The sequence below is a fragment of the Giraffa tippelskirchi genome, chromosome 3 (genome assembly GCF_054371585.1).
Source record: "Giraffa tippelskirchi isolate mGirTip1 chromosome 3, T2T-mGirTip1v1.2.pri, whole genome shotgun sequence".
NCBI classification, from domain to species: Eukaryota; Metazoa; Chordata; class Mammalia; order Artiodactyla; family Giraffidae; genus Giraffa; species Giraffa tippelskirchi.
In genome coordinates this window covers 12,297,181-12,308,864 of record NC_137277.1, presented here as the reverse complement: position 1 = coordinate 12,308,864, position 11,684 = coordinate 12,297,181, and the positions used below count along the sequence as shown (strand labels likewise).

Here is an 11,684-nt window from a genome sequence, read left to right as displayed (position 1 = left end):
CCCCCAGGGCTGACTGAGCCCTGGTCTTCACCCTCCTCTGACCTCCCGCCCGAATTGCCCCATGCACTCACACCCCCGGCAGAGCCGGGGGACTTTAATTACTTGACTTCCTCCTCTCCAGGCTACATGTTGGCCCTGCCTCATGAGGATTTGCCTGAGACTCTGGTTCCATACCTGGACTCGGATTCAGCTGGAGAGCTGTTGGCAGAGCCAGATGAGTATGCTATTCTACACGAGGATCTGGATGACAAGTTAAGCCAGCATTTAAAGCTCCCAGCAGCGGTTCCAGTGCTAGACTGTGATCAGAATCAAGGCTTGGTTCTGCCTCCTCAACACAAAAGTAAGGCTAAAACTATAGGTCTAGATCAGACTTAAAATCATGAATCATTTGAAATAGTTGTTCCACCTCTAGGTAGTAAGAGCTCAAAACCAACGAAGTTTATTGTTTCACCCTCAAACCTGAAGAAAGATCTCGTTAAGCATCGACAGCTTGCCAAAGTTTATGTTGGAACTACAAGACAACTTGGGGAAAAAAATAAGGGTCCAGAAGAACTGCAGGATGATTATTCAGATTCCGGTATGGATGCCTTTTATCCTGAGGAGAGCCTACCTACAGGTGTTCTGGGGAGCCCAGATCAACCTCCAGAGCCCCCTGAGGCTGAAATTTCTTCATCTCAGAAGGAGGACCACACTCGCTATCCATTGCTTACCGAGCAGTTTGAATCTTCATCCCAACGAGAGACGCCTGAGGAGGCTGAATCTTTTTTATTCCAGGAAGAGGCCCAGGCTCAGCATCCAGAGCCCACCGAAGAGGCAGAACCACCTCTACTTCACCAGGAGGCTCTGTCTCAGACTTCAGAGGCCCCCGAGGAAGTGGAAGCCTCAAGCCCTCAGGAGGCCCTAGCCCAGCCTTTGGAGACACCTAAGGAGACTGTAGCTCAACCAGTAGCGCATCGTAAAGTTCAGCAGTCACACTTGTACAATGTCACCGTTAAACCTCTGGATCTGGTGCTTACCTTGACTCCAGAGGTCACTAAAGAGGTGGAACCTTCTCCAGTCCAGCAGGAGGTTCTATCTCAGCCTCCAGAGCACTTTGAGGAGATTGAACCTCTTCCAGCCCAACAGGAGGCCCCGTCTGAGTTTCCAGAGCAACAAAACGGGGTTGAAACTCCTCCAGTCCAGCCAGAGGCCCTATCTCAGCCTGTAAAGCACCCTGAGAAGGTTGAATCTCCTCTGCTCCATCAAGAGACCCCAACTCAAGCTCCAGGATTCCCTACTGAGTATGAACTCCAAGTTCCAATTAGCGATGAGGTAGTAGTTCTACCTGGCATTCAGCATCGGGTTCATTCAAATCTGCATAGTGTTACATTTAAATCTCATGATTTGGAAGTTACGGTCACTCCTATGCTCTCTAAGGAAACTGAATTTCTGAAATGCAGCAGAAGCCTCCAGTGACCCTGGGGGAGGTTGAGCTTTCAACTGAGCAGGAGCAACTTCCCCAGTAGGCTCAGAAGGCTCAGAAAGGCTGAGTTAGTTGCTTCTCGAGGTCAGCTTCTGCAGCGGCCCAGCTACTCCAAAAGAGCCTGACAGCTGAGTCAGGGTGTCCTGCTGGGTGAGAGAGGGTTGAACTTCTGAGCTTACCACTGTCAAACCTGTGGATCTTGCACTCATCGTCACTCCAACATTCACTAATAATGTTGAAACGTCTCCACCCCAAAAGGAAACCTCAGCTCAGTCTACAGAAGGACTGTGGCAGGACAGTAGACTGTTCAGACGCCCTTTAGTGGGGCCTGGAGTTAGGGCAACCGCCAGATCCATGGATTTAGTCCTCATGCCAGGTGACAGCCTGTCATCCAGTAGGAGAGGGGCCGGCCAGCACAGTGCAACCTCCATTTCACCCTTTGGAGAGAAAGAAGAGTGGTTCTTGCTTCCTACTTAGCAGCTGCTTCTTCATACACATGACCCAGCTTTCCGTGAGTATTCTATGCAGAGCAACACCCAGAAACTCCATTCCCAGCTCTCTATTGGGTCCTCCTATGGCCCCTCTGATTCTTCCTTTAATTTCTGTCATCCATAGTGTTTGCCCTTTCCCCCTACTTAGTATACTCCCACATTTTCAAATCGTCAACCCTTTCTGAAGGGGGAGAGCACTTTTTTACAGGGCTGAGAATTACTGGGGGAAAAAAAAAAAGATCCCAGGTATAACTATTGACTTTCCCTCCAGAAAGGGTCAGCCCTAACAGTCGTCAGTACCCCCTCCTCTCTCTCTCTTTTTTTCAAATAATTGCTATGTGCATTCATTAAAAAAATATTATTTATTTGGCTCTGTCGGGTCTTAGTTGCGGCATGTGGGATCTAGTTGCCTGACCAGCGATTGAACCTGGGCTCCCTGCTTTGGCAGCATGGAGTCTTAGCCACTGGACCACCAGGGAAGCCCCAGTGCCCCTTCTTTTGGATGGTGTTTTTGGAACATGTGGGCTTCCCTGGTGGCCCAGATGATAAGGAATCCGCCTGCAATGCAGGAGACCCAGGTTCGATCCCTGGGTTGGGATGATCCCCTGGAGAAGAGAATGGCAAACCACTCTAGTATTCTTGCCTGGAGAATTCCATGGACAGAGGAGCCTGGCGGACTACAGTGCATGGGGTCGCAAAGTGTTGGACATGACTAACGCTTCACTTCACTTTGGAGCATGCAAGGCACTTAAGTCCTTCTGTTTTCAGTTTCCAGTAGAGGCAGCCATTTCCATTGTTTATATATCCAGTTTGAGGCTTAGAAATCTTAGATAATGAGCAACACTCATCCAGCTGATGAACAACACTCTTTTTTATAGAAATGTTGCTGCCAATTATGGAGAGAGGGTCCCATGGCAGCCATGTTTATGTTGATTAATTGCTTCCATCCCTACAGCTGAATGGAGCTGGGTCACCAGGTCCAAGCTAACCCAACAGATCCTCTATCTGGACAAGGACTGAGCCTTGTGGGTCTCTATGGTCATTTAGGACATTAGCCCATAGATTCAGGGCAGACATAGTCTGTCTGGTAGACTGTAGATTAGAGAAAGCTGGTCTGCAGAGGGAGTTGTGAGGCCAAGGCACCAAGAGAAGCAGAAACCTGCCAGGGAAAGTCCCCAGCCCTGCTTCCATCCCTTTCCTGAGGCCCACGGGCTTCCTCTGGTTGCAGTGAGCAGGGCCTTCTCCCTAGCTGCTGTGAGAGGGCTTCTTGTGGTGGCTTCTCCTGTTGCAGCACACGGGGCCTAGCCACCCTGCACCATGTGGGATTTTCCCAGACCAGAGATCGAACTTGTGTCCCAGCACTGGCAGGTGGATTCTTAACCAGTGAACCACCAGGGAAGTCCCAGTGTTAAATTCCTCTTAAACAAGTGGAAAGTAAGAGAGTTACTAGGGAAATATGGTCACCTTGGCAAAAGGGCAGTATTTTTTGGTCATAATTGGCACAGCAAGCGCCTCACCGGCTTGGCACAATCATACCCTCACCTCAAATGGAGCATGCAATGTCCCTTGGTTATTCTGATAGGGACAAGTAAAGGGACAAGATAGGTGATTAAACAGTTATTTCCACTAGGGCATTGTAAGTAGAAAGAATAGTGTGGGAGACCCCTGTAAGTTAGTGATTACTCAAGAAAGCAGGGGTTTGCTTAACCACAAAACCAAGCAGGCTCGCTGAGCAAGAAAACCACGCAAGAGAAGCACAAGACATGCCCCAAACAAAACAATGGTGACATGAGACCCACATCCTGCCTCGTGGGCTCAGTAATTTAATGGCCCCTAGGACATACTCTCTGCAGACATAAGAAACAATAATTTATGGAAATGTGACATTTCAAACTGAAAGACACTCATTGTAATGAGACCTGAAATAATTTTTCCATAGTGTCATGACAGTCCCAGCTTGACCACATCGGGACAAGAAAACTATCTCCTCGTCCCACCCTCCTTCACCACGAGATAGAGGAACTAATGGTGGAAGTCTATTCATGAATGAGGAAGAAGATGGTCTTTTCCCCCTCCGCACTTTTCCTTTGATTATAAAACTGTAGCCCACTAAGATTTTGGGGCAAGGCAACCTCTCACCTCCCGCTTGTAAACCTCAAAAGCACCCTATTCTAATAAATCACTTCTTATCTATCACTTTGCCTCTTGCTGAATTCTTCCTGTTCTGAGACATAAAGAACCAGAGCTCTACAAGCCCCCTGAAATGCCACCCAGCAATTTCAATTTCAGTGAATTTTTGCACGACTGCCATCTGTAAAAGCTGTGGGAATCCCCTGGAATAATCTCTCGTCTGATTTTTCAGGAGCACTCCCATCTCTCAGTCCTCTCCTTCTTCCCAGGCTTCTCAGCCTCTGTGCAAAGTCTGCAAGCTTGCCTTCCTCTCCTCCTCTTGCTCCACAAGCCTTTGTGAGACTGAATAAAGCCTTGAATCCTGGCAGGGGTTGAGGGGTTGGAGGGTTGGAGGGTTTGAGTGAAGGTGAATGTGCATTGCCACGAAAAATTTTACGTGGACCATGAATGCACCAGGTAGACTCCAGCCAGAAGAGGAATCTCACATTACCACATAATTTGAACAATAATAAAGGCCACCCACAAAGTGTTAGACAAGAGAGCTCAAAAGGCATCCTGGAGGAGGTGACTTTTGATCTGAGTCTTCTTGTCAATAGAGGATCCCACATACCACAACTAAATATATCACATGCTGCAGCAAAGACCTGTTGCAACCAAATGAATAAATATTAAAAGAAGAAGAAATGGCTGGTGGGTAGAAATGCAAGCTGAGGTCAGGGGAGGGTGGACCAAGATGGGGGGGAGAAGCAAGGAAGTAAGGAAAGGGAAAAGTCAGAGCAGGGGGTCGGGATAAAAGGGAAGATAAAGATAGATTACACCAGAGAGAAAGGGAGGAGGTACAGACACAGTTGGAGACCAGGGCAAGGAGGGCTCAAAACATTTGCAAAGGCAGCTCATATCTTACTGGTCTGAAAGCTGAGATTTCTAGCACTATCCAGAGTTATCTGAAGCCAGATAGAAGAACTGCAGCCATCCAAATTCCCTGGGGACAGGTCCAACATATAGAATCCTGAACCCCACCCCTACTCTAAAGAGTCACTACAAGACGGGGTCCAAAAATTGGGGCTTGATCATCCCTCTTGTCCTCTGCCCTCACCTCTGATGGATGTGAAGTATAATAAAATGTGAGAATCTCTGCCCCAACCTGGGAGATGAAGGGTAAGGGTTTGACATTTGTGGAAAATAGAAGCTCCTACTGTTTTCCAGGATGGAATTGTGATCTGTCCTTACCAAGCACTTGGAAGGTAGACATCCTTGTTATACCCATAGTATTGCAGGAAGGGGGACTCCTTTCAAGGCCTGAGAGTGAGGTCTTGTCTAACATTTGGAGATGAATTGTCCAAAGGAAAAGACATGCTAACAAAGCAAGAGACTATTGGGAAGGGGCGCCCCGACAGAGAGCAGTAGGGTAGGAGAACCCAGGAGAACTTCTCTGCCATGCAGTTCACAGTCTTAGGTTTTATGTTGATGGTGTTAGTTTCTGGGTTGTCTCCACCCAGTCATTTTTTTTATTATTATTTTTATTTATTTATTTATTTGGCTGCTCGGGGTCTTAGTTGCGACATGTGGTATCTTTAGTTGTGACGTGCAAACACTCCGTTGCAGCATGTGAGATCTATTTCCCTGACCAGGGACTGAACCAGGGCCCCCTGCATGGGGAGTATGGAATCTTAGTCACTGGACTACCAGGGAAGTCCCTCTGGCTGATCATTCTGACTCAGAGTCCTTCCTGATGGCATGCACATTGCTCAGCCAAGATGGATTCCAGCGAGAAGGATTCTGGGAGGTTGGTAGGACATATGGACTGGCGTCTTCTCTCTCCTTTTGACCTTTCCCAACTTCTTCCTGCTTGGTGGTAGCTTGTTAGTTTCATGTTCCTTCCCAGGACCTCCTGTTATAAGATAACTCATGCAACTGGTTATTATTGGGTCTGGCCAGGGAGGATGGTTTCGGTCAGTGCTTCCCCTAACAACTGAACGAATAAGAAAAGAGGCTTAAGAGAGGTTAAGTGACTTGGGGCCCAAGGCCACACAATGAATAAACAGCAGAAGCAGAAGTCTCACCCAGCTCTTTCTGATTCTGGTTGGTGAGGAAGCATAGTTCAGTGGCAGAGCAAGTGAGCTTTGGAGCCAGGAATGCTTAGTTTTTAATCCCATACTGTTTGCTGATGGTAAATGGATGGACGTGTGTGCTCAGTCGTGTCTGACTTTTTGCAACCCCGTGGACTGTAGCCTGCCAGGCTCCTCTGTCCACGGAATTGTCTAGGCAGGAATACTGGAGTGAATTGCCATTTCCTTCTCCAGGAGATCTTCCTGACCCAGGAACCCAGGGACCAAACCCGCCTCTCCCACGTCTCCTGCACTGGTGGCGGATTCTTTACCACTGAACCACCTGGGAAGCCCAGGTGTTCGCTAAGCTTTCCCTAAAACAGTCCAGGGTTCAGGGCCACCCAACGAGCATGAAGCTAGGACAACTGCCACAGTGTTGTTAGTTTTCTTTTTTTTTTTTTCTTTTTTTATTTTTTGCACAGGCCGGCGCCTGCAACCCCCGACCCCTAGGCGGTGGCCTGTGCTCGCCGCTCACCCGACCCCCGCCCCCCAGGCGCCGACCCGTCTTCGCAGCTCACCTGACCCCCGCCCCCCCAGGCGCCGACCCGCGTTCGCCGCTCACATTACCCCCGCCCCCCCAGGCGCCGACCCGCGCTCGTCGCTCACCTGACCCCCGCCCCCCCAGGCGCCGACGCGCGCTCGCCGCTCACCTGACCCCCGTCGCCCCAGGCGCCGATCGCCGCTCACCTGACCCCCGCCCCCCAGGCGCCGACCCGCTTTCGCCGCTCACCTGACCCCCGCCCCCCCCAGGCGCCGACCCGCGCTCGCCCCTCACCTAACCCCCGCCCCCCAGGCGCCGACCCGCGCTCGCCGCTCACCTGACCCCCGCCCCCCCAGGCGCCGACCCGCGCTCGCCCCTCACCTGACCCCCGCCCCCCAGGCGCCGACCCGCGCTCGCCGCTCACCTGACCCCCGCCCCCCAGGCGCCGACCCGCGCTCGCCCCTCACCTGACCCCCGCCCGCCAGGCGCCGACCCGCGCTCGCCGCTCACCTGACCCCGGCCCCCCCAGGCGCCGACCCGCGCTCGCCGCTCACCTGACCCCCGCCCCCCCAGGCGCCGACCCGTGCTCGCCGCCCACACGACCCCCGCCTCCCAGGCGCCGACCCGTGCTCGCCGCCCACACGATCCCCGCCCCCCAGGCGCCGACCCGTGCTCGCCGCTCACCGGACCCCCGCCCCCCAGGCGCCGACCCGTGCTCGCCGCTCACATGACCCCCGCACCCCCAGGCGCCGACGCGCGCTCGTCGCTCACCTGACCCCCGCCCCCCAGGCGCCGCCCCCCGCCCCCCCAGGCGCCGACCCGCGCTCGCCGCTCACCTGACCCCCGCCCCCCAGGCGCCGCCCCCCGCCCCCCCAGGCGCCGACCCGCGCTCGCCGCTCACCTGACCCCCGCCCCCCAGGCGCCGACCCGCGCTCGCCGCTCACCTGACCCCCGCCCCCCCAGGCGCCGACCCGCGCTCGCCGCTCACCTGACCCCCGTCGCCCCAGGCGCAGATCGCCGCTCACCTGACCCCCGCCCCCCAGGCGCCGACCCGCGCTCGCCCCTCACCTGACCCCCGCCCCCCAGGCGCCGACCCGCGCTCGCCGCTCACCTGACCCCCGCCCTCCAGGCGCCGACCCGCGCTCGCCCCTCACCTGACCCCCGCCCCCCAGGCGCCGACCCGCGCTCGCCCCTCACCTGACCCCGGCCCCCCCAGGCGCCGACCCGTGCTCGCCGCTCACCTGACCCCCACCCCCCCTGGCGCCGACCCGTGCTCGCCGCCCACACGACCCCCGCCCCCCAGGCGCCGACCCGTGCTCGCTGCCCACACGATCCCCGCCCCCCAGGCGCCGACCCGTGCTCGCCGCTCACCGGACCCCCGCCCCCCAGGCGCCGACCCGTGCTCGCCGCTCACGTGACCCCCGCCCCCCAGGCGCCGACCCGTGCTCGCCGCTCACGTGACCCCCGCCCCCCAGGCGCCGACCCGTGCTCGCCGCTCACACGACCCCTGCGCGCCCTGTTGTTAGTTTTCATAGGTCCCTTGAGATATCACTGAAAATGAAACTTCTAAATTGAGTTTTATTGATGTTTAGAAAAGAGAAGTAAGTCACAACATCCTCTGGCCCCTTAGCCTCAGGCAGAGTGGTCCGGAATGTGTGACTTCAGGGAAGTTCCTAAAACTCGCTGAGCCTCAGTTCCTCATCTGTAAATTGGGGAAAACATCAGATTAAATAAGATAATATCATTAAGACAGTTTCTCCTCTGTAGGAAACACTGGAAGATGACTAGCTATTATTATTACAATTCTGGTAATTCTTCTGAGCCACCAGGGAAGCGCCAGAATATTGGAGCAGGTAGACTATTCCTTCTCCAGGGGAACTTCCTGACCCAGGAATGGAACCAAGATCTCCTGCATTGCAGGTGAATTCTTTACCAGATGAGCTACCAGGGAAGCCCAAGGCAATTCTTACCTTTCCAATCCAGTCAGGCCCTTGCCTTTCACTGCCCTTCTGAGCACTGGAGTGAATCTTTTCTTCTTTGGATCCCAGATATACTTACTTGGCATCAGGTTGAAATCATGAAACAGGTATTACTGCAACCATCTCTTTCAACACTGGAATAGCTAGTGTTTTCCCAGATTCTTCAGTAGGAAACTGGTTCTTCCCACTCTCTCTTTTTCTCTTCATTTTGACCACATGGCGTGGCTTGCTGGACCCTAGTTCCAGGACCAGGGATCAAACCTGCACCCCTTCTAGTGGAACTGTAACCGGTAGACCACTAGGGAATTCCACTTCCCATTCTTTTTTAAAAAATGGATTTAAATTTTAAAATTATTTGTCAATTATACCTCTTATTGGGAAAAAAAAGTCACCAAGTAATGAACTTAAAAATAAAACCAACAAAAAATTGTATCATAGCAGTTTACATTCAGATGCTAAGTGAAATGAAATGGTGATGAAACACAAGGACCCATAGCAGTTCCTTGCCCCAGACCAGGTCTTTGCCCACCTTCCCGAGCAAGCTCACTGGGCCTAGGTACCTCTACAGAGCAGGTTTCAGCTGAATCTTCTGCTGCTTTTCTCCATGTCTCTTTGCACATCTAGTTCTTGATTTATCCATTTTAGACCCTGTCTATTGAATTCCTAGTTGGCACTGGCAAGGAGTTGCCACCCCCAAACTATTCTTGAGACTTAGTTATGTCACTGTCTCCAGATAATTAATAGTGTTTACAGGGAATTCCATGGTGGTTCTGTGGTTAAGACTCAGGTCTTTCACTGCCTAGATTCAGTTCAATCCCTGATCATGAAACCATGTGACTCAGATTGGGATTTGAACTCACAGTCTTTTAACTGATGTCACACACCTCATCTCAGGACTTAATGAAGCTCAGTTTCTTGATTTCATCACAGAAAGAATTCAGTGAGAGACAAAGTGATAGGTAAGAAGTGAATTTATTTAGAGAGAAACCCACTCCACAGACAGGGCCATCTCAGAAGGCGAGAGTGGCAGCAGAGTATGGGGTTGTCAGTTTTGTAGGGCTGGGTACTTTCATAGGCTAATGAGTGGGAGGAGTATTCCAGCTATTTTGAGGAGGGGGTGGAGATTTCCAGGATCGAGGCCACTGTCCACTTTTTGACTTTTATGGTCAGCCTTGGAACTGTCATGGTGCCTGTGGGTGTGTCATTTAGCATGCTGATGAGTTGCAATGAGCATACACTGAGGCTCAAGTTCTAGTGGAAGTCAATTTGCCTGCCATCTTGGGCCTAGTTGGTTCTAAACAGTTTATGTCCTGTCCTCCCACTATGTCCTTCTTTTAAAGATTGTTCCCTGCCCTCTTCCTGTCTTACCCCCATTCCCTCCTTAACTGACCTGGATACAGGTTACAAGCAGGATCCCTGTTCCCTGTTACACCAGTTCTCAAACTCATTTAGGAGGCAGGGTGTTCGTGAAACAGGAGGGATGGGGGCAGGGCACAACCTTTAAAAGAATGACATAGCCCTTGAGGGCTTATTTTCTGAAATGATCACATGTCCTGGAGGGGAGCTCATGCCTTTTGAGATAGTCTGTCTATGGAATGTATATCTCTCTAAATAAATCGACTTTTTAGCTATCACTTTGCCTCTCACTGAATTCTGTGATAAACATCAAGAACCTGAGCTTCATGAAGTCCTAAGGCCAGGTATGTGAACTCAACTCAAAGACAGTGGGTTCAAGTCCCATTGTAGCTTCTGGCTGGGTTCAAGTCCCATCTGAGTTGTGTAGTTTCAGCTGGCAAGAGCGGCCCCAGGACATGGGGCCATCTCGGAAACTGAGAGCGGCCGTGGGAGAAAAACCCCACACAGAGTGGGGGCCATCTTAGTAGGCAAGAGGCTCAAGGTCTACCAGCAGTCAATTCTTCTGCCATCTTAGACCTCACTGGTTCTAACCAGTTTATGTCGTATCTTCAAGGACTATGCCGTTCTTTAAGAGATTGTGCCCTGCCCTCTTCCTTCCTGTCTCACTTGGAAGGTGTGCATTGTGCAGAACAATTCTTTCTGTTCTGGAACTAGGAATCACCTTATCAACAGGTCCTATGGCTGCTGTTCATTGATGTGGAATAAAATCATGATCATGCGAATTTATTTCTTGGAAAAAATAATGCTGTCAACCAGTGCTTGACAGTAGGTTGTTTTTCCTTTAACATCCCCTGGCTACTTCACGTTGTTGTCTATGAGTTCACAAGAGCAGAGAGATGGTGGCAGGAGCTAAATATTTACACTGTGAAAAAAAACTAAGTGTGAAATCATAACATCTGTTAGCTTACTTTGTTTTATGCTGATTGCAAAGTAATATCCTGAGAATCACTGTCCTGGTATGGTGACCCTATGTGGAGATTTCTAATTCCCAGTTGTTGCTGGTTTTAAGTACGCCATACAAATACATGACAAAAAATTCAAAAGGTACAAGAGGGAATATGGTGCTTCAGCCTCCCAGTTTCCTTCTCTGAAAGCAACTACCATTACCAGTTTCTTCTGTGTCCTGGACATATTCTGCACCATCATCTTCGAATAGAACCATAATGATGAAAACAGCCTACCTGCAATGTCCAATATGGTAGCCGTCATGCACATGTGACATCAGAGCCATGGGGGCTCTGATGAATGATCTCATTGTTCTTAAAATTGTCCTTAAGTCCATGTGGATCCCTTTTGTATTATTTTGTATTATTGCGCTTTTGTATTATTTATTTATTTGGCCATGTCTCGTGGCTTGCAAGATCTTAGTTCCCTGCTCAGGGATTGAACTCCGGGCCCATGGCAGTGAAAGCACTGAGTCCTAACCACTAGACAGCCAGGGAATTCCCTAGGGTTGTGCTATTTTTTTTTTTTTTCCAATCTGCATCATAATTTAACCGAGGCTCAGGCATAACTAGAAATGTACTGTTTTATTTCTTTTTAAAGATTTTTTGATATGGACCATTTTTTTCAAGTCTTTGTTGAATTTGTTACAGTATTGCTTCTGTTTTATGTTTT

General features: G+C 51.0%; 1 protein-coding gene across 1 annotated transcript; it reads left to right on the top strand.

Moving 5' to 3' along the window:
- Positions 1 to 59: 59 nt before the first annotated feature.
- LOC145541062 (leucine-rich repeat-containing protein 37B-like) lies at positions 60 to 2,316 on the top strand. The gene is made up of 2 exons (XM_081576401.1): positions 60 to 340; positions 413 to 2,316. Exons 1-2 carry the CDS (start codon positions 127 to 129, stop codon positions 1,453 to 1,455), a joined length of 1,257 nt encoding a protein of 418 aa, XP_081432527.1. The 5' UTR covers positions 60 to 126; the 3' UTR covers positions 1,456 to 2,316.
- Positions 2,317 to 11,684: the final 9,368 nt, after the last annotated feature.

What these genes read in the sequence shown, in the direction of transcription:
- LOC145541062 (XM_081576401.1), top strand. Translation starts at nt 127, where the DNA reads ATGTTGGCCCTGCCTCATGAGGATTTGCCTGAGACTCTGGTTCCATAC. An exon ending in TCTGCCTCCTCAACACAAAA is followed by an intron (nt 341 to 412) that starts GTAAGGCTAAAA and finishes TTCCACCTCTAG; the next exon opens with GTAGTAAGAGCTCAAAACCA.